This window comes from Oryza sativa, chromosome 11 (genome assembly GCF_034140825.1).
Source record: "Oryza sativa Japonica Group chromosome 11, ASM3414082v1".
NCBI classification, from domain to species: domain Eukaryota; kingdom Viridiplantae; phylum Streptophyta; class Magnoliopsida; order Poales; family Poaceae; genus Oryza; species Oryza sativa.
The window spans coordinates 146,254-167,585 of NC_089045.1; the positions used below are offsets into that span (position 1 = coordinate 146,254).

A 21,332-nucleotide genomic window follows, 5' to 3' on the forward strand; every position below is an offset into this window, starting at 1 on the left:
CCTCTGAATAGATTAGTCAGCAAGGTCCTACAAAGTGCATGAATTTCACGACATAGATTGTCAACTTTACAGTGAATGAATTCATTGCCAATCAATACCTATTCAGCTATCAACATTACTGCTTTTCCTGAACATATTCAGCTACCAAATGTGACCCTAAATTAATTATATTATGCGGTTGTGCCAGAATTCTCTTACATGAACCATCATGAAATCTCACTCCAAAACGGAAAAGCCTAGGCACACGACAATTTCACAGCAATCATCTAAGAGTGTCCTCCAAGGAGGCTGTGGGTCTGTAACGTAAATATCATAATATGCTACTTGATATTTTAAGCAACCACTTGCACATTTTTGGCACAAAAAAACATTAGTAAGTTCTGAATGAAAATTACAGCATAAGCATACCTTTTCTTGCAGTCACTGATCTCATTACCATTTCTAAATCCATCCAAGCAGTGACAGCCACCTCTTAATGCTTCAACAACAGCATCAGAACCAATAGCTTGGTCACATCCTTCTAACTTGTTTTCTAATCCAGCATCATTAGTGGCAACCAGAGTCTCCACACTTGTTGATAATGTTGGTTTTCTTGGAGGATGAGGTTTGGGGTGGTTGTGCTCACCGTTGTATACAATTTCAGCAATCCGGCCATCTGGTGTCATCTCCACCTTTCTCTTGACAGGGCATGTTGGGTGAGTGCACTTGTAGTAGCTCCGTGGGAACTCGCTCCCTTTCACTTGCTTCTGCCCATACTTCCTCCAGCTGTAGCCATCGTAGGACAAACTGTTCTTCGCACTGACATTTGGCTTCCTGACACTCTGGGACACTGTCAAATTGTCCCAACAGGCCCCCTTTCCTGTATCTGCTTTCTTTTGATCGTATGCTGTATGTGTTCCACTGTCTTCTAGCTAAAAAGTTCAGCATGTTGTTAGAAAATGACCATATGATCATGTCAAAGGTAGGTTCAAAATAATCTAATGGACAGATGTATAATTATAAAAAGCATCATTTAAAAGAAGGTGCAAAATTATGTAACTGTCAGAAAGAAAATGAAATTTCTTTCCAGGAAACAGAGAAGTTGAATTTCGTGTCGAACTGACTCTGGTTGCAGCAATTTCTGTCGATGAATTACTCAATGGGTGTGTGAATCGCGTTGCCTTTGGACGCCTTAATATAATCTCCTCCAGGGAAGTAACCCGAGGAGAATCAATAGCAGTGGAGTCTTCCTGGAGCATTGAGAAGGACCTCAATCTGGAAGAAGGCCTGGAAGCCACAGGCTTCACAGCAGCAACCTTCTTGTGGCTTTGCATATCGCACTGGTGAAATTTTTAGCACAGTTTATGTACCAAAGTGAAATGACAAAGAAAGAAGGTAGAATAACACAAAATTTATGAACACAAGTCATGGATGTGCTCCCCTCTGCTGCTACCTGTACGTGGTGAATGAATAAAAGAGAACAGAGGGAAACTCATAGTGAGCTAGATGTAAAACTGAGGAATTGACCAAAAAAAAAAGAAGAGAAGAGTGATACTGGAACAAAATAGCATGCATGGAAAAAAAAAGTGAATTTATGCAATCTATAGCTGAATTTTGAAGCCTGGTTGAGACCAAGCAACAAAACATGCAGAACATGCTGAAGTAATAATGCTTTATTTCAAGATGTTTACTTGTTTTCCTCTTGTGCATGTACAAAGCAAAAATTGAGAAAGGAAGAAGAATCATAGTTCACATACCCAAGTCCCAAAGTCTTGTGCTGTGACAGGCAGACTGGTAGATGCAATCGAAGGGTGAGAAGGAAGTTGAGTTGAAGGGCTGATAAGGAGAGGAGAAAAGGAAGATAGTTAAGGATGCATGTATGACTGTTAGGTCCGGAAGTGGTAGGTAGACTGGCAGATGCCAGATAGCTGCCCTCCTTGCTGCAGTTTACCAAATGCAAATACCAATGACTCGGCTCATCTAACATTACTAGGTAATGTACCAATTTAATCTGTGGATCACAAAAACATAAGATAAGACCATGAGCTCCAACACTGATTCAACCATATACTCAAGTAACTTGCAAGCATAAGCACAGTAGCATTGTTGCATTAACCATAAACAGCAGTAATAAAGAGTATTTGAACTGATGAATTCTGCAAAATGGATTACTACTTACTTACACAAGACCTAGTATAGTCTACATGTCCTTGTTGCAAGCTCAGGGGAAAACAATCACCGCAAGCACAGAGACAATTAAGCTCTCAAGAGCAGCACAGAATGAATCAATAGCTAGGACTGTTGGTTGCTGTTGTTGTTCTATATGGATCACAGAACATAAGGCTATGAGCTCCAACACTGATTCAACCATTTATACTCAAATAATAGGCACAATAGCATTGTTTCATTAACCATAACCAACAGTAAAGAGTATTTGGACCCCAAAATTCTGCAAAAAGATTACTACACAAGACCTGTTCTATTTGTACATGTTGTTCTTGCTGTGCTCACAGAAAACCATATATATAATATCAGTAAGAACACGAAGACTACAAATAAGTTGTGAAAGAGCAACAGCTAGCTAGCACGAATGTTGGTTGGTGGTGGTGTTGTTTTGGATGAGGGTATGGATGAGCTGCAGCAGCTGGGTCCTCATGGCCTTGACGCTGTCGGCGTTCACCTCCCTCTTCACGGCCTCCAACCAATCGGAATCGGAATTGGAATGGCGGGCGCGGGTGGGCCACCAGTTGCAGATGGCCCTGGCCACCGCTAGCACGAAGACGCCGCAGTCGTAGCCGTTTGTCTGCCTGGGCGTGGGGCCCTCGATGAGCGGGATCGCGGAGGCGGGGAGCAGCGGGCGGAGCACGGCGGCGAGGCGGCGCGCGGAGGGCAGGTTGGTGGGTGGGAGGCTGTCGTGGTGGACGAAGCGGGGGCCGGAGACGGCGTTGGAGTTGTCGAGGACAAGGAGGGTCCAGTGGGAGCCGCCCTCGGCGTGGGAGACGTCGGGGTTGTCGTTGACGGGGAGGAGGACAAGGCGGCGGGAGGCGAGGCGGAGGGGATCGGCGACGGCGGCGACGGAGGCGGGGTCGGGGAGGTTGGAGAGGAGGTAGGGGATGGAGGGGGGAAGCAGGAGGAGGTCGTCGTCGGCGTCGTGGTCGGCGGCGAGGTGGGCGAGGTAGAAGGCGATGATTCGGTCGTTGAGGAAGTGGGGGCCACGGAGGATGGTGAGGTCGCAGCGGAACAGCACCACGTCGCCGTGGCTCAGCACCCGCTCCTCCTCTTCCTCGCCGCCGCCGTGTGCCATCGCCGGTGGGGTGGGCGGAGGAGAGGGAGACAAGGGGCTCGCCCGCCGGATTAATTTGCGCGTTCAGGCCAGGGGATATCCCTTAACTCTCTTCGGAATAGTATTAATTAATTAATCTCTCTAAGGCTATGTTTAATTCATATAATTGGGGACAAGTTTGGGGAAAATTTGTAGTTTGGAAAAAAAAAGTTAGGAGTTTATGTGTGTAGAAAAGTTTAGGATATGATGTGGTGTGATGGAAAGTTGGGAGTTGGGGGAAAGTTTGATGTGAACTAAACAGGGCCCTAAATACCGTGGGCTCGTGGGAGAAATAGCGCACCACGTCAGCCAATTTTTGCAAAAACAGCCCTACGCTTTTATAATTAACTATTTGCCCATATATTAATCTCTCTAAATGCCGTGGGATCGCTGTAGATCCGTGCAGTCTGTTTTATCATTTCGCTGTTGATCTCAATCATATGTTTTTATTTAACAACTAACTCATTTTTCGGAGAACAACGAGTGGGTTTGTGAGGTAGCTTCAACATTTGTAACACATAATGTAGCTTAGCAGATAATGCAACACGAGAACGAAAGAACATGTAACGAGATAATCCTTATTCGTGTGACAAAACAATATAATGTAGATACTTCATTATGCTATATAAGGATTCCTCTAGTAAGGACAGAGAGCTTTTCAGACTTTATAAAAACTGTGTTTGATTTTGTTTTTTTATCGATTATTTGATGTACACATGCCCTTGATTCCAGTATAACTTGGATTATTATATGATTACTTTGCGTCAACACTATGTGACAACTAATAAGATGTTTGGTAATAGTTGGATATAATTGAATCACTGCAATCATCTTAATGCAATATGTTGACACTATTACCTGATTAGGTACTTAGCCAAAGTAGAGTAGCTACTATACATTAACACATAGTGCATGTTTGGATCATGCCCTGACAAATCACGCTTGAGCAAAGCATCATTCCCGAGCGTCCAATTTCGTACGCCTATAGCTAGATACACATGTCTAGACAAGAGCCCCAGGTCAGAGCACTATCCAAATATGACATGTACTCCTGGACATATATAAAGATCCCATCTCTTGGAAAAAAAGTTAATTGCACAATGGCTAGGTATATTTACAAAAGTTTCATATTGGATCACTCTTTAGCAAATGTTTTTACTTCGGGTTAGGTAATCTTACCTCTAGTGTAATTTAGACTTGTTATCTCCATCTTTTCATCTCTCTCACCTCTGGCTTCCTATATTTGCCACCATCATTGTCACCCATACTTTAGAGTTGCTCGCTTAGCCCATGCCATCCACACTTTGAGCTCGAGCTTTGTGTTGCCGGTGGCCTCTTGAGCTATGTTCATGTGCTGCGTCAATGTTTATTTTGAGTTGAAGTCCCCCGGCACTGTGGTGCTCATGCTTGAAATCCATATGCGCTGGCCCCTGATCGGGCACAATCTCTACTAATATTAGCGGTTAACATAGACAATGGGGAGGACAAGAGATATGAATGGGAGAAAAGGACTTTCAAAGCAATGTTATGTTTTAAATCTTGGAGATAGCATAGTTGATGCCTTTTCTAGTCATCGAGCGAACAAGCAGTTCAAACCATGGAACAAAGTTGAGAGAGGGGGGCTCGATGACTTGGAAAAAGGGAAGTGAGTCAGAGTTAGCAATAATAGCACGCAATGGATGATTCTTGATGTAGCATGATTTTGTACTCATAGTGGACGACAACACCGTGGCGGTCAGGAGCAACACATATATGTTTTTGTTGGGAGCACATAAGATAATGAAAAATAGAAGTGACGAGGTAGGAAGGAAGAAGATAAGTGGCTAACATGTGAACCACCAGATCAAAATGTAAATGTGGTAACAATAGGTAGCAATAAAATAAAAATATTGGAATATGCAACTTACTTAAAAATAAAAAAGAAAAAGATAGAAAAAAAATAAGATGAAGGCACAGGAGGAGGAGATCCGGGTCCCTCCCTCCCTCGTCTTCTTCCTTACTCGTTCCTTCCTTCCTCACCACCACCATACGCGAACACGACGACACCAGCCAGCAAGCAGCGGAGGAGAGAGAGAGAGAGAGAGACTCCATAGACGGCCATCGATCGTACGCGACTCCCCCCATCCATCCATCCACCCGCCGGCGCCCCCTCCCTCTCATCGATCGATCGATTCCCACCGCCGCCCCCGTTTTGACCACCTACCTAGGGTTTCCCCCATCGGAATGTGAGTACTTCGCCCTGATCCCCCCCCTTTTCTGATTGTTGCTCCAATCAATCCACTTGGGACCATGGACTCTTTGGATTGGATCCTCGATTTGATAGGATCAGCCCCTTCGCTTGCCCCCCCACCCCTCACTTTCTCATTTATTCGATTTGATGATAGGAAGCTTCTCTCTCTTGTAGCTTCTTAGTATTAGGGATTGATTGATTACACCGTGTTACTACAGATTGTTATTCCCACAAACAAATAATCTCATGTACTACTAATAATATTTTCTTTCTTGTCTCCTGCCGCTGAATTGCTCCCGCAGGATGACCATGAGCGACGATGGAGACCGCACCTGCCCGCTCTGTGCTGAGGACATGGATATCACTGACCAGCAGCTCAAGCCCTGCAAATGCGGCTATGAGGTTTCTTCCCTTCCCTTCCCTCCCCTCCCCACCACTCTACTCTCCACACCCCCTTCCATTCACCTCCCTTTTGCATCTCCACTGCAGATTTGTGTCTGGTGCTGGCACCACATCATTGATATGGCTGAGAAAGAGGACACTGAGGGCCGCTGCCCCGCATGCCGCACTCGCTATGACAAAGATAGGATTGTCAAGATGGCTGCCACTTGTGACAGGTCCCTCCATCTCAAACCGTCTTTTTTCCTTTCACCTCACTAACTGCACTGACATGCGAAGATGGCCGCACAAGAGCTTAGGGTCTTCAGTTCAACAAAACGAAACATCACCCAGTTGTCGTAAATTGTGGTTTGCAAAGCGCCATAAGCAACTTCTTTTACCTGTCTATCGCATCGGAAATTTTGTACTTATGCTTCTTTTAATGGAAACAGGACGGTAGTGGAGAAGAATGTGGACAAGAAACAGAAGACCCAAAAGGTCAAGTCAAAGGCCGCGGTAACTGTGGAAGCTAAGAAACATCTTGCTAGCGTCAGGGTTATCCAGAGAAACCTCGTGTACATAATTGGACTACCTGCAAATTTATGCAACGAAAGCGTGAGTACCATTTTGTGCACAGACAGATTCTTTTCAACTGAGTAATGTGTATATTTTGTTTCTCACCTTGGCAACACAATTCATTTTTTATTTCAGATACTTGAGCGCAGGGAATACTTTGGTCAGTATGGCAAGGTTCTGAAAGTTTCAGTTTCTCGGCCGACTGGGGCTCCTTCCCAGCAGGCACCAACAAACAACAGTATCAGCGTGTATGTTTATGTGAATCTCATGCCACATGTTTATGATGTTTCTCTCATGGATAAACATGACCTATTATTTCAAGTGATTAGATATATCTTACCGTATGTACAAGTGGTGTTTTCAAGTTATGCTCTCCTGTACTTTCCAAGCCTAGAGCATTTAAGCATAGGTGATTTATTGTTGAGAAATTATATGCTTAAATATAGATGAAAATGATGGCTAATTCAAATATGATATGTCCATGTTCTTGCAATTAATTTCAGATTTATATTACCTACTTAACAGTATGATTTGACTAAGGATCATTAATTTCCATATCCATTTGTGAATCAGTGAATGCCACACCTAGCAGCCTAGTAACCAAAGCAAAAGATGTAGATTTCTAGTGTTGAATAATCAGATAAATGCAAACGTGACTGCTTCAGTCATATCATGATTATTATATTAACTATGGTATGTACTAATTGTATGTTTACATCATAAGTCTGATTGAGCTCAGAACCTTTGCATATGCAGATGTCAGGTATTTCATAGAATTTACCTCAAGGATTATCAAAATTTTCCTGTCTGAGCACTTTGTAGTTCTTTGAATGCAGCTCCATCTTTCTCTTAGGAATCCTCAGCATTGACTGGATCCATGTAGATTCCAAAATGTGAAACTTAGATTGTATATAGAATGCACTGTGTGTGTTGAAAATGGGCTCATTATTGTGATGTTTTCAGATATATTACATATGCCAAAGAAGAAGAGGCCATCAGGTGTATTCAAGCTGTACACAATTTTGTTTTGGAAGGGAAAGTGTTAAGGTCACCCTCTATGCTTTGTAGCCTTATTGCAGCAGTTTTTTTTACATAACGCAGTTAACCTAATAGTTAATGGTTTGTTGCAGAGCGTGCTTTGGTACTACAAAGTATTGCCATGCATGGCTGCGGAACATGGTATACTCGTTGCTTCATCCTGGCAGCTTTATTTACCATTACTCTACCTACTGCCATCCTTCTGAGGGCTTTTTTCTTCTTTTTTTTAGACCTGTGGAAATCCAGATTGTCTCTATTTACATGATGTAGGAAGCCAGGAAGATAGTTTCACTAAAGATGAGATAATCTCAGCATATACAAGGTAAGCTGAGCTCGTTGAACATATGTGTGGAAAGTTCCACTGTTCCTTATTATGCTTGCATCTGTTTTATTATATCAAAGGCACTGTGCCAGTCCTAGCCATATGTACTTTTTCCCCTGCCAAGCCTACTGCTACTGTTACTATATAATGCTCTTCTGTTCTGAGAATTTGTAGTCTATCAACTTTTCCCTATACTATGCATGAATTATTATGCTTTGCTAAATGCTAAGATTTTCAGTAGTTCTGATTGGTGCTTTTGACTCATCATCTCTCGTTCCTACAGGAGTAGGGTTCCCCAAATGGCGTCTAGTGTTTCTCAAAGACGCGCAGGGACTGTATTACCTCCTCCAGCAGAAGATTTCTCATATAGTGCAGTGGTTGCAGCTAAACATCCAATCAAGAATGGAATAACTGTATGTTTTTTATACTGAAAAATCCATTGGGACACTGGACATGCTCATTTCTGTTTGATTTCATGCTGCTACATTAACTGGTCTTATTTTGTACAGAATACTGCAAATCAATCCAGGCTTTCGCCTCCAAACAGTAGTTCTGGGAGATCCACACTTCCACCAGCTGCTTCATGGTATGATGCTGCTTAGGGTCTCATGATATGTTTTAAAATGTGAATTTGTTGCTAAAATTTTTTTGGTATGAGCAGGGGGCATCGCGATTTGAATACCAGGACAACAGCAACTGGGGTGGCATCGTCACAATCTCTTACTAAATCAAAAACAGATCCTCAAAGTAATTCATTCTCAAGTTCTTCGACTGTTTCAAGTACAAAACTACCTTCTTCATGGAATGATGACACAAGCACAGTTCCGAAAATGATGGAAGGACGAGATAGTTTGTCTAAAACCTTGAAGCCATATAAGCCTGGTATTGCAAAGGAAACCCAAGCTGTAACATCACTGGAGTCATCGCTTGACATAGACTTCTCTACCATACCTTCAGCTTGGAACGATGATGATGTCACATCAGATGGCATGTCAAAAGGAAGTGATGAGAAGCAGGTTGTAAATGACAATGGAAAGTTTGAATGTTCAGTTTCTTCAAAGCCAGCTGAATCAGGGCATCTTACATCGAAGTCAACGACATCACCAAAGAAAGACATCGCAGTAAACAGTACCAGGCAAAGTCCTCTAAATTGTGTATCAAGTCCATCGATTTCTAAATCAGAAGTAAAGGATGGTGATGGTGATTACCAAGTAACCAACATGGCTTCTAAAACATCTACTTCGGTAATTAGAAAGGACCAATCTAATCAAGCAGCTATTGACACAGCAACCGAAGATACTAGATCTGAGAGCACGGATATTGATAGGCTGTCTGTTGGAGTATCTTCAGTAACATTAAGCAGAAAAGATGGGGTTCAAAGTATTGCCGAAAACCAACAACCGGATGCAATCCTAAGTACTTCAGTTGTGGTGCCCTTTAGTCAGAATTTGAAACTTGCTGACAGTAATGATTCTACATGTCAGCCTAGTTCAGATAAGCATCATGATTGGTGTTCAGATATCCAGAGTAGTGTGTCTCCTCAGTTAAATGACATAGAAAGTTATGCAGTAGCCACTGATAAATCTCATGGTAGAGTGCTGGATGCTGCTGATCAAGCTTCGTCTTCACCATATGTCCATTTCCCTAACACGTCTCCTATTTCACTGTGGAATGGTAAAGAAATTAACCATACATCAACAAGTGATAGAACTTCCACAATGATGCAACCTGGGCTGTTATCTTCAGTTGACAGCACTTCTACCATGTTAAATGGACATCAAGAAGGGCTAGGGACTATATATGCACCTGGTAAGGTTTCTGAACATCCTAGAATGAAAAACCATCAGCCTGGAGCAGTTGGTGCAGTGAGAATTGATAACATAGGCAGTTTTGACAAGGCTGTAAGTGTAAATAAGGATGAGAGCAGCATAATTGCTGATATTTTGTCTTTGGAGTTTGATCCATGGGATGAGTCATATTCAACGGCTAACAATTTTGCTAAGATGCTTAGTGCATCTGAAAAGAACGATGTGCTTTTTGATGCACCTTCATGGAAAACAAAAACCAGCAATAGTGAGTCTAGATTTTCATTTGCTAGACAAGATAATCAAGGAAGCTTCCTAGATTCATCTATGAGAAATTATAAAAGTGAGCAGAATTTCAGTTTGCTATCCCAGAATTCTCATGGAAACATTTATCAGAGTGGCATTGCATTTCAATCTCCTGAGGAAGGTTTCGCAAAGAGCAACTCTCTTACTATGTTGGATATGCTAGCTACCGGTGAGTAGTATGAAGTTATATTACGCTGCTTGTTTATTAAATTCTTAATGAACAGTGAGATGCATTTTAGTACTGCAGTTAATGTTTTTATTTTAATATTTATTTTATATATTTGAGGTAATATTAATGTGTCACAAAACAAATAGATGTGTTCGCTAGGATACAGAAGGGATCCAATGTTTGTGCACCCATTCCCCTCTTTTAATTCAATGTTGGCAATCTTGTAACATATGTGATTGGGTTGTGGAGCTATTAAGTATAAAATGCACTGTATTTTTATGTTGAAGCATTTTAGTAACTGATGTTTTCACCATGGTACTTCTATGTACTTACAAAAAAAATGCTTTTTCAGGCACATCAAAGCCTAAAGTATCCGCGCCTCCTGGATTTTCAGCACCAGCAAGAGTTCCTCCTGGGTTTTCTTCTGGATTTTCATCCCATGAGGGGTTGAATCCACCTCCAGGATTTTCATCTCATAATGGGCCTAATCCCCCTCCTGGATTTTCTTCTCAGGGTGGGTCTAATCAGATCTATGGTTCGGCATACTCAGGTTTGCTCTCTCTCTCTCTCTCTCTCTCTCTCTCTCTCTGCTTCTCCTAAAACAATTTCAGTTTCTAATAAGTTTGCAATGTTTTGCAGAAACTCGCCCATTTGATTATCTTTTGGGTATAAATACTAGCCATTATCAACCACAGTTAGCTAGACAAACAAGTGATATAGAATTTGTTGATCCTGCTATATTGGCTGTGGGTAAAGGGCGGATGCCTGGAATAAGTGATTCAGGGTTGGAGATGAAAACTTCCCATACTTTTCCTTCGCAGTTGCAAACATCAAATGATCCAAGGTTTCAATTACTTATGCAGCAGAACGTGCCTTCCCATCAAAATGTTGGATTTGCAGAACATGTTCAAGATGCATTCAACCCTATGAATGATAATTATCTTGCATCCCGACTTATACCTCAGAACCATGGTTCTCTATCCTCTTACACACAGATGTCACTCCAACAACCTAGAAGCTCACATCTTACAAATGGTCATTGGGATGGCTGGGGTGATTTGAGACAAGGGAATAATGTTTCCATGCCTGACATGTCAAGGATGTTATATCCAACTGAAGCAAACAACTTCCACATGCTGGGTTCAAATGATCTGTATAACAGAGCTTTTGGACTGTGATTATCTTTGGGAGATGCGACTTGACCTATTACCGAGCTAACTTGCACATTTCTCAGTTCTTGAAATTGATTGGTTGCACAGGCTCAAGATACTCAACTTGGTGATTGTTGAGCTTGTGGATTGGCGCATGAGTGTTTATTGAAAGGCATTGGATTCAAGTGGACCAGCATGAAACTGGGTGTGTAACCAGACGTTTCAAGCACCAGGTTTGTGTTTCACCATTCTATTCACTTCTTTTTTTACTATATTATTATATGCATGGCTTGCTACCCCTTGTCCTGAATAGGTGGTGTGAGTTATCTTCTTATTGCATTGGTTAGTACTGTTTGTGCTTGGTCTCTTCCATTTTATTCTGGAATTTGTTGCTGTGTTTGTTCTGGAATTTGCTGGCAAGTTACTCACCATTTGCCTCGTTTGGTCATCAGGTTCTGTTTTGGGCGAAAGGATATATATGTCAGATGCATCCATGAGGTTGTCCTTCAAGTTTATATATACTTGTGGTGGAAGCTGACTCGAGAATATATAAACCGTTTAGCATTTGCTTCTTCTTTTTTTGCCGTCATGTGGAAATATTTTCTTGGTTTTGGCATAGTAAAAGCGTCATTTTGTACATGATACGTTACTCGTTGCTAGTAGCTTTTGTGGTGCACATGAGATTATTTTGTTGATGGGTTTGCTGAACCAAACGTAAATGGCTATATGGTACCAGGCCAGCTTATGCTGAATTGGGTGTTGTTTGGTGTTGAATCAAAAACAAGGTCGAGGAGTACTTGGGTGTGCTGTTAATAATATCAATTCATTACAAAATCTCTGTTCCTTTTTCCTTGGAATTGTTCCACTAGGATGGCAGTTTCATTCAGGATTTCGGATGCAGCCTGAGCTGCACGGCCTGTACCGTTCAATCTGAAAGGAAACGCTCCGGTAATCATATCATGTGTTCGGCTAATAACCGAATTATTGTGGAAACCCAGACGTTGGACAGTATTATGAATCGATCTTGTTTTTTTGGTCGTTTTTGATACAAGAATTCGAGGGGGGACAAGAGAACGAGAGCCAATGTAAGAATGAACGAGAATGAATTCACCCAAAGACAAATTCAAAAGTGCACGACGACCTGAAGAAGCTCAAGGACAAATTCACCCAAAATTTGTTGCTCGGTGGCAAATCTAAACAAGTCATGCACAGCTTGCTTAACCTATCAACGAATATTAGAAATATAGCATTAGAAGAGTCCGTAATCCGTATGTGCTACCTCTACCTGAGACCTGGGCGCATGAGCAGCTCATCGAACGAAGCATTCTGCTCCAGGTCTTGTACGCTGCCTGTCGTGTTGACGGCTTCGGAGGGAGACGTCTTGGACATGAGGTGGTGAATGCTGGAGGGCAGCTCCCGTTGCAGCTCGATGGCAATGGCGTCCTGAATCTCCTTGAGCACCTCCGAGATGGACGGCCTCAGCACCCCCTTGGGCTTCACGCACATCGTCGCCACCTCCGCAATCTTCCACACTGACTGCAGGTCGTACCCTGCGTCTAACGACTGATCAATGATGCCGTGGATATCCCCACTCTCCATGTGCGATCTAGCCTGCCAATTCACAACTCTTCACTCAGCATCTTTGTCCGCGCCAATTGCTCGGATATCTTTGATAATTCACTATCAGGAAGAAAGACTAAATGCAAAGTTCATGTATCATCATAAGACCTACTACTTCTTACCCATTCAACAATGTTACGGCAGTGGAGCCCAAAGTTGTCATTTGAGATTGGCTCATGGCCTGAGATTAGCTCAAGTAAAATGACACCAAAACTGTACATATCACTCTTCTCTGTTAGCTGCTGCGAGATATAGTACCTACGAGCACACGCAAAAAGGGTGAGCTTGGGGAACACTTGGCATCAGATGTTACAAAGGTATATAGCAATTCAATTTGCAAGGCCATTGATAACAAGAATAGACTTCATAAATTTCAGGAAAGACATGGCCTTACTCTGGGTCCAGATATCCAACTGTTCCTCTAACTATACTTGATACATGAGACCCGTCGACAACAGGTTTTGACAAGCCAAAGTCTGCAACTTTTGCTCTCATGTTCTTGTCAAGGAGAATGTTACTGCTCTTGAGGTCTCTGTGGATGATAGTTGGGGAGCATCCTGTGTGGAGATACTCTATTCCTGATATTTTATTTTTTTTTCATGGAAATGAAAGACTTCAGAATCTTTGAAATGCATGTTGGTAGAATAATCACAGGAAAATTGTACACGAGGAAGGGAGGGAGATAAACCTTTTGCAGCATCTTCTGCTATCTCAAGACGCTTGACCCAGCTAGTTATTTTTACATCATCAGGGCCTCCTGTCAAAGTATGATAAAGTTCATGTCAATCCTGAGCCTCAGTGTCAAAGAATCATGCACGAGCTAGACAAGTAGACAAAGCCGCAGCTGAGCCTTGATTTATGTGTAGCATGGAAACTTCTCAAATCTTGACAGTTTGTATTCAGTTTTTAGTTAAGACTGGAAAGAAGTAAACATCAGAACAGAAAAGAAAAGGCTTATACATCAGTGAAGATCCTATAAGTTTTTCGGAACACGAATCCTTATCCAAAACTGGAAAAAGAAAACTCAAGCATGAATTTGCTGTATTATCTAGGGAAATATCAGGTGAAAAGTACCAATCCGATAAAATCGTGGAAACCACTGCACAAACTATGCATATGACTTCAAAAAATTTCTCAAAATAATTACTGTATGAGGGGAGGAGATAATGAGATACCATACGAAATCATGGAGACCCTAATATTCTAAAATATAACTACACATGGAACATTTACTTGTAGAAGAATCATTCTCTACACAACGACAATTTGGTGTTGATTCTGCAAACTAGATTTATCATCAGATGGTAGGACCATAGGAACTTACCACGGAGGTGCTCTTTTAACGTCCCGTTATGCATGAATTCATACACAAGTATATTTTTACCATCTTGCTGGCTGTAACCAAGGAAGCTCACCAGGTTTCTATGATGAATTCTTGAAAGCAATGTTACCTGAAACATAAGTCCGTCAGATACTATACTACATAGAGGGTGAGGGTCCATAGGATGTTCCAAATAGAAAATGTTCATATCTTATACTACTTAAAATAAATTGAGGTTATAAAGTATATGTAACGCAACATGGTCACATCCCATTAGTGTAGGTCTATCAATTAAGTAGGAAATGAATGTGTCCCAGAATATACTGGGCTTCAGCTTCAGCTTCAAGGTTTCAATCTACCAAGCAGTGATAAAATTAGCAATAGGTACGCAAGTTTTATTTATATCTTAAACTGTTAAACTGTGAAAAACAGCCCATTTTGGGCCGAACACAAAGCCTTTTTGGGCCCTGGGTCAACACTCATTAAACTGTGTGCACAAAGGTTAAAATTCATCTGTTTTTGGCTAAAGGCTACTCATGAGTAATTGGGTCAAAGGCTAATATAGATGCACTTTTGGGCCCAAGGTTGACTCACGAAGTTTTGGGCTGAAGGCAAGTTGTAACGCGTGTTTTTGGCCCCAGCTATAATACTTGTGCCCAAGACTAATACTCATGTGCACTTTGGCCAAAGGCTAATAATATTCATATGTTTTTGGCCCAAATTAATACTCACAAAATTTTTGGGTTGAAGGCTATTAATCATTTGTTTTGGGGTCAAAGGTTATAATCCATACATTTTTAGCCCCAAGGTTAATAATCATGATTTTTTTGAGCAGAATGCTAACATTCATGTGTTTATAGGTCTAAGGTTGAGGTTGAGTTCTTTTCAGCAACTTGAAACAACAACTTCCTCGGTTTCCGTCAACACGCTTCCCAAACTGCTAAACGATGCGTTTTGTGAAATATATAGAAGTTCTTTAAAAAAAATCAAATAAATCCATTTATTAAATTTATAATAGTTAATACTCCCTCCATCCTCAAATGTAAGACATATTTCTTTTGTCACCAAGACAAAGGAGAAATTAACTCATCTCCCATGTAACAAAATCAAGGAACTATATGCATGCAACCAATGAATATTAAGATGGTTGCTTGGGTTCCTGTCAACAATTAATTTAGCACATGAAGACTCCAAATATAATCATCTCTTTTAGAAAAACCAAAAAAAAAAAAAGCCTAACACCTTTGGATGGAGGGAGTACGTAATTAATTATGTGCTAATGATATGCCCCGTTTCCGAGCTGCGAACCGCTGCAGCCAAACTGCTGGTTCGAACTAGCCCTAAGACTAAAGAAATTATGAGGCAAAAGCTAATATTCATGTGTTTTTTGACCCAAGGCTAACACTCTTGAAATTTTTAGACGAAGCCCAAATTCATGCACTTTTGGTCCCAAGGTCAATACTAATGAAATTTTGTGCCCAAGGTTAATACTTGTATGTTTTTTTGGTGGAAAAGTAATACACCTGTGTATTTGGAGTAAAGGCAAATATTCTTGTGTTTTTTCAGCTCAAGGATGATATTCATGACATTTTGAGTGAAGGTAATATTTATGTGATTTGGGCTCGAAGGTAATATTCATGTGTTTTTAAGCTGAAGGCTAAACAATCATGCATTTTTGGCCCAAGCTAACATTCATTTGTTTTTGGGCCCAAGGTTAATACTCATGTGTTTTTGGACCAAAGACTTAATAGTTGTGTAATTGAGGTGAAGGCTATAGTCAACCATTTTTGGGCCCAAGGTTAATTTTTGGCCAAACGGGAATAGTCATCCATTTTTAGCCATAGTTTAATAGTCTTCATATTTTAGGCCGAACGCTAACACTTACTGTGTATGTGATTTATATTTCAAGAAAATATTATAAGGCAAGAAAAGAAACATACCTCATTCAAGAATTCTCGGATGCCTTGATAGGAGTCATTTGTGAGAAGTTTGACTGCGATTTCTCTCCCATCTGTAAGCTTTCCATAGTATACTATGCCAAACCCTCCCGAACCAATTCTTCTGTCAAATTTGTCAGTAGCATCTTCAATTTCAGACAATGCAAATCTGTGCGCCGATTCCGTGGCCACTTCACTGAAAAATGAGCCTAGCTTTTTTGCTGGTGCCGCAATAACAACAGTTTCTGGAGACACAAAGTAATTACTACGCGACCATACACCATACCAGATATGCCCAATGAGCTAAAGAATACGCACCGTCCGATGATTTCTTCTTCCTTTTGCATGTGAACAGGTAACAAACAATAGCAGCAACAAGAATCAAAATGGCCCCAACCACAGCACATACAATAATTACTATAGTGCGGCCAGTGTTACTGTGTCCCATGCGAAGGTCACTGTTTCCTGAGAAGCTGCATACAGGTAACAGATCAGAACAAACAGCACAATCCTATGCACAAGTTAGGTACTCGATTTACATGGGAAACAAATATATACTTTCATCGAAGGTAAATGAACCTTGCTAAGCCACACTGGAGTTCATATAGGCACAAAAGTATGCACTGCTCATATCAAATGATTAAGCTATGCTTAAAGAAAAAGCTACACATACTTGAAAATAATGCTCTTTTTGAAAAGCGCTTGTGGGACCTCTCCAGACAGCTTATTGTTCTGAATATACCTGTGAAGGCTTGGATCAGTAAGGTATTTTCGTTTCAATACAATGAATAAAGCAGTAAAATGAGATAAAATCTATAGCGATGATGCATGTTGAGGTCTTGAGGATCATAAGAACAAAATAACAGCACAAATTCATATTTACTGCACTTGCAATACAAATAGCATGGGGGTGGAAAGAAAGTGTACTGAAGCGTATAACTTACAACTCTTTCAGGTTAGGTAGTTCTCCCAAGGAAGGTGGCAATGCACCGGTTAATTGGTTGTCCTCAAGGTGACTGCAGTGCAGACACAAGCACCCTAAGTGCTAAATTACAAGAATAATGTTTCCAGGATGCACTATCAAAATAATGGGAAACTCACATATATTGCAAATCATGGCATCCAGTGAAATCAGGAATTTGACCAGTAAATGAGTTACCATCAAGCTTTCTGAATTTGAAGAAATAAATTTATCAGAAAAAAGCCAACTACAAAGAGGGGAGAGCAAAAAATAAACTATTCTGATCTTACAGTTCAACCAGCCCCGATAGCTTCGTTAATTCCACAGGGATACTCCCTGTAATGTTCTTCCCTGACAATGAGCTGCAAGAAATGATCCTTAGATCTCAAATGTTCAAATATTGAGCACAAAAACTCAAAATTGAAGGCAGATTGACAGGATCATCTTACATTGAAAATATCCTAGGTGCTGCCTCAGAACTGCATTGCACCCAAGACCATGATGCTGGTAAGCAAGGGTCACCACCCTCTTGTGCCCAACCTGCTTCTGGATACCGTGAGACCAAGCTGGCCATAATGTTTGCTGTCAATATAACCAGAAGCCCAAATTATAACACAGTAGGTGTATATTTCCATTTATTCTACAACACAGACAGACAGACAGACAATTGCTTACCATCTTGAGATCCCACAGAAATCTCTATATATTTGTAGATCTCCATGGCATTCAATATAGGTCCCTCTGACGAATCATTAGTCTTCTTGAATCCAAAAGAGAAAACAAATGGAAGTGGAATATTTGTGTAGCCTGGTTCATATAGACAATACTTTCCCTGAGCATTCTCTTCCACATCAACAGTTGGTTTACTGAATTCTGGCTTGCCTGGAATGACTAACTTAAATTTCCTAGTTTGATTTGGGGCCAAATCTTCAATTTCTGCAAAATATGAGACTCCCCATGCATTTCCTGGGAAATCTTCCAAATCAATCCGGTAGGTCAAGGATCCATTTTTGCCAACAACTGCAGTTTGCATGACCCTTTGAGGTGGTTCTTCGTTGGTACTGACGAATATGGGTTTTGTAGTTGATATTCTCTCCGTCCCCGGAGCAACATCGACAAGGTAATTTGCTCGCCTCACTAAATCAGACTCCCATATTCTATCAAATGGATCATCAGGATACCTGAAAACATCATCAACAACAAATTCTTTAGCCAGATATTGTAACGAAAGTATGAACAGTGGTGCTATGCAGCAGTAGTAGCGCATACCTGACTGATGCATTGCTTTCAGCACCAAAATTGATCCTTGCAGAGAGTCTAAGAAAGAACTGTTTTTCATCAGTGGTGTAGTAAAGGGAACCGTTAAATTGGCGAAGCTCGAGAGTAGAAATAAAGGGCTGTCCAGTGCTGGCATTAGAGAGGCAAACGCTGAGTGTTGGAGCAGCAGCGAGGATAATCGCCTCCTGGACGACTGGGGTGGTGGCATCATCAATGACAACGGTGGTCCATGGGGTCGGTCCAAGGGAGAGATCAAACTTTGGGTAGACATTGCTGTTGTCGAAGTTGCCGTAGAGGAAGGTTGCTCTAACAAGGTAACGTGTTCTGTTCCTGACATTCATGGTGTAGCAATACTTCCTGTTATCTGCTGGAAAAGAGCGAACGGTGGTATATTGCTGCAATTGTTGATTTTGGAGCAAGAGGTTCGCTTCCTGGCCAGCAGAGACAAACTTGGCATCAGAAGTCCACTGGATCCCAATGCCATCCGTGTAATCATCGTCTCCCCCACAATCCAAGCTGATGAAACCTGCATGCAACAAATCAAAGATGGGATTTTCTTTTAGAGATTTATATTTGGAGATGGATTTGATTTCCCTGCCCTGAAGCTGAAGCGGGTGCAGCGAATGGTAAAGAAGGGTGGTAATCAGTGAGTTCCAAGAAAAAGACGAGAGTGACTGACCAGGCTGAGCATTGGAGAGCGAGAAGGCGAGGAAGAGGAGCACAAGAGCGGCGGCGGCGGCGGAAGCAGACGGCATCTGTATTGATGATGGATTGATTAGCACAGCCGCGGGTGCGGGCTGGTGAATCAATCCATATGCTCCCTCCTTGGAACAAGTCCTAAAACAATAAGGAAAATGATTGAAATTTTGTTGGTAGTTGGGGCTGGGAGAGGGGCAATCACCAATTCTCTCTCTCTCACACACAGGCAAGAAAGAGCTCAACCAGAAACAGCAAGGGGAGTGAAGAGAATACCAAACCAAGCACTAGCACGCACCTTGTAATTGTAGGAGTATTCCAAGAAGAAGAAGAAGAAGAGCAGGAGGAAGGGGAAAGAAGAAGACAGGAGGGTCCCAATCCCAGTCTCCTGCTCTCACTCACAGCCAGCCTCTGCACCCTCTGTCTCTGTCTCTGTGTTACTAGTAATAATCTTGGAGAAAAGCAAGCAAGAAAGAAAGCAAGCAAGCATGCAGCAGATGTAGAGGAAAAGCAATGGAAAAGGTGAGAGAGAGGAGAGGCCAGCCTGAGCCTGCTTTGCCTTTTTTGCCTTTGCTGCGCTTTGGAATGGAGCGGAGCTGAGTGGACCACTACACTACCTGTTGCTACATCTCTGTGACTCTGTCATCACTCATTTGGTATGTAACTGTGTCTCCTGTATGTAACTACTAGAGTAATTAGCTTAACCTCCAAGCTCAGACTTTAAAAGGACTTCTCACTTAGGAGTATAATAAATCCAACACTACCATGAAGATTGAGGACCTCTGTTTTTCCAACTACTACAACAAACTGGACTACCACCAACCAAACAGCATCTTCTATAACTACTTACTACTGCTGCTGCACAAGAACATTCTAACAAACTGCAACTTTAAGTTCTAAACTACTACATTAAACTACCATCAGTTCAGTTTGTCTGTTGTTAAGCATGTTACAGTTTAGCAATCGTTCAATCATGATTCATGAGGCTCTGTTTCATATTCGGTGGTTCTAGTACTGCCTCTGGACTATTTGTAAAACAGACCCTAGAATCCAACGCAAAACAGACCCGGTTCATGAAAAGTTCCACCCAGTCTACCATTGGATGGTCTCTTCTTAAACCATTCTGGAAAAAAAAGGCAAAATATATTCATTTTCAGAAGGATATAAATTTGCTTTTGGTGAGGAATTTGACTTTTTAAATTTACATGCACATGCTAGTTGGAAGTTAGCATTTTTACAGTTTGAATGGATAACCTTGATAAGTTTAGAATTCTATGTCTAGAAATATAATTTAGTTTCCTGCAACATGCTGATTAATGAAAAGCAAAAGGTTGGGGCATTGGGCTATAATTTGGTCGAACCATATGATCGAAGCGAGAAAATGCAATATATGCATGGATTCGGTGTGAGACTGGGACAGGGCTCAATTTGGGTTTTTTCCTAAAGTCAGTAGCCAGAGGACCCACATATATAGATCATCAATGCAGCTAAAAAGCTAAGCTGGAAGAGGTTGACCAAACTATCAATTATATATATGCAATTCTAAAAGAATGAATGAAGAAAGAAAAAGGACAACCTACTTGGATCATGCATGCATGCAGCTAGCTGCTGGTACGATATTGTGCTAACAGTAACAGATGGAGTATATATACATGTATATCATACTACGTACATGTGTGTGAAAAAGAGATATATAATGAACACACAACTCACTCGAGTCGATCTGCAGGGGACGAGAAGATTAAGGAAGGAAACAAAGCTACTACCCTCCTAACAATTAATACTCCCTCCATCCAAAAAAAAATCACTTCTAGATTTGATTCTGAACATAATATGCGTTTACTGTATATATATATATATATATATATATATATATATATATATATATATATATATATATATATATATATATATATATATATATATATATATATATATATATATATATATATATACTCGCTCTGTTACAATGTTGGGATTCTTTGCAATCCTGTAAGGGCAACACCAATGTATATAGCTAAAGAAGTCCGTATAGATGGGACCTACATTTGTGGACTTTAACTATTGCAACATTCACAATGTATATAGTTAGTAAGTAGTAGTAGGAGGAGAGAAGAAATAGAGACAGATGATATATTTTATTCTATATGGGCAGCCCATATGTTTATGGATGACTTTTGCTATTTCTCTCCTATGGACTACTTCCACAATGTGGTTAGGTAGCTGAATGTATTATTTTATTG

General features: G+C 41.1%; 3 protein-coding genes across 5 annotated transcripts; 1 reads left to right on the forward strand and 2 right to left on the reverse strand.

The window, feature by feature from the left end:
• Positions 1-220: 220 nt before the first annotated feature.
• Positions 221-3,335, reverse strand: LOC4349534 (uncharacterized). Its single transcript, XM_015762178.3, has 3 exons — positions 2,568-3,335; positions 1,737-1,815; positions 221-911 (listed from the first exon to the last, which is right to left on the reverse strand). The coding sequence occupies exons 1-3, from the start codon at positions 3,281-3,283 to the stop codon at positions 333-335; spliced, it is 1,374 nt and encodes a 457-aa protein (XP_015617664.1). The 5' UTR covers positions 3,284-3,335; the 3' UTR covers positions 221-332.
• A 1,935-nt stretch (positions 3,336-5,270) lies between these two features.
• Positions 5,271-12,110, forward strand: LOC4349535 (uncharacterized). 2 transcript variants are annotated; one of them, XM_026021515.2, is made up of 14 exons: positions 5,271-5,526; positions 5,834-5,933; positions 6,021-6,278; positions 6,362-6,524; positions 6,621-6,733; positions 7,449-7,532; positions 7,616-7,664; positions 7,754-7,845; positions 8,129-8,258; positions 8,355-8,431; positions 8,507-10,125; positions 10,478-10,675; positions 10,765-11,509; positions 11,729-12,110. In XM_026021515.2, the coding sequence occupies exons 2-13, from the start codon at positions 5,851-5,853 to the stop codon at positions 11,301-11,303; spliced, it is 3,405 nt and encodes a 1,134-aa protein (XP_025877300.1). In that variant the 5' UTR covers positions 5,271-5,526; positions 5,834-5,850; the 3' UTR covers positions 11,304-11,509; positions 11,729-12,110. The 2 variants fall into 2 exon arrangements, with proteins under 2 accessions (XP_025877300.1, XP_025877301.2); XM_026021516.2 differs by having other exon boundaries at positions 6,021-6,148.
• A 252-nt stretch (positions 12,111-12,362) lies between these two features.
• On the reverse strand, positions 12,363-19,557 carry LOC4349536 (probable LRR receptor-like serine/threonine-protein kinase At1g67720). Of its 2 annotated transcripts, none has more exons than XM_015761473.3 (16): positions 19,388-19,557; positions 19,073-19,230; positions 18,385-18,919; positions 17,791-18,296; positions 17,565-17,697; positions 17,406-17,477; positions 17,256-17,324; positions 17,099-17,170; positions 16,828-16,896; positions 16,473-16,627; positions 16,158-16,399; positions 14,221-14,347; positions 13,585-13,653; positions 13,291-13,474; positions 13,019-13,154; positions 12,363-12,887 (listed from the first exon to the last, which is right to left on the reverse strand). In XM_015761473.3, exons 2-16 carry the CDS (start codon positions 19,146-19,148, stop codon positions 12,558-12,560), a joined length of 2,775 nt encoding a protein of 924 aa, XP_015616959.1. In that variant the 5' UTR covers positions 19,149-19,230; positions 19,388-19,557; the 3' UTR covers positions 12,363-12,557. The 2 variants fall into 2 exon arrangements, with proteins under 2 accessions (XP_015616959.1, XP_066161284.1); XM_066305187.1 differs by having other exon boundaries at positions 19,366-19,504.
• Positions 19,558-21,332: the final 1,775 nt, after the last annotated feature.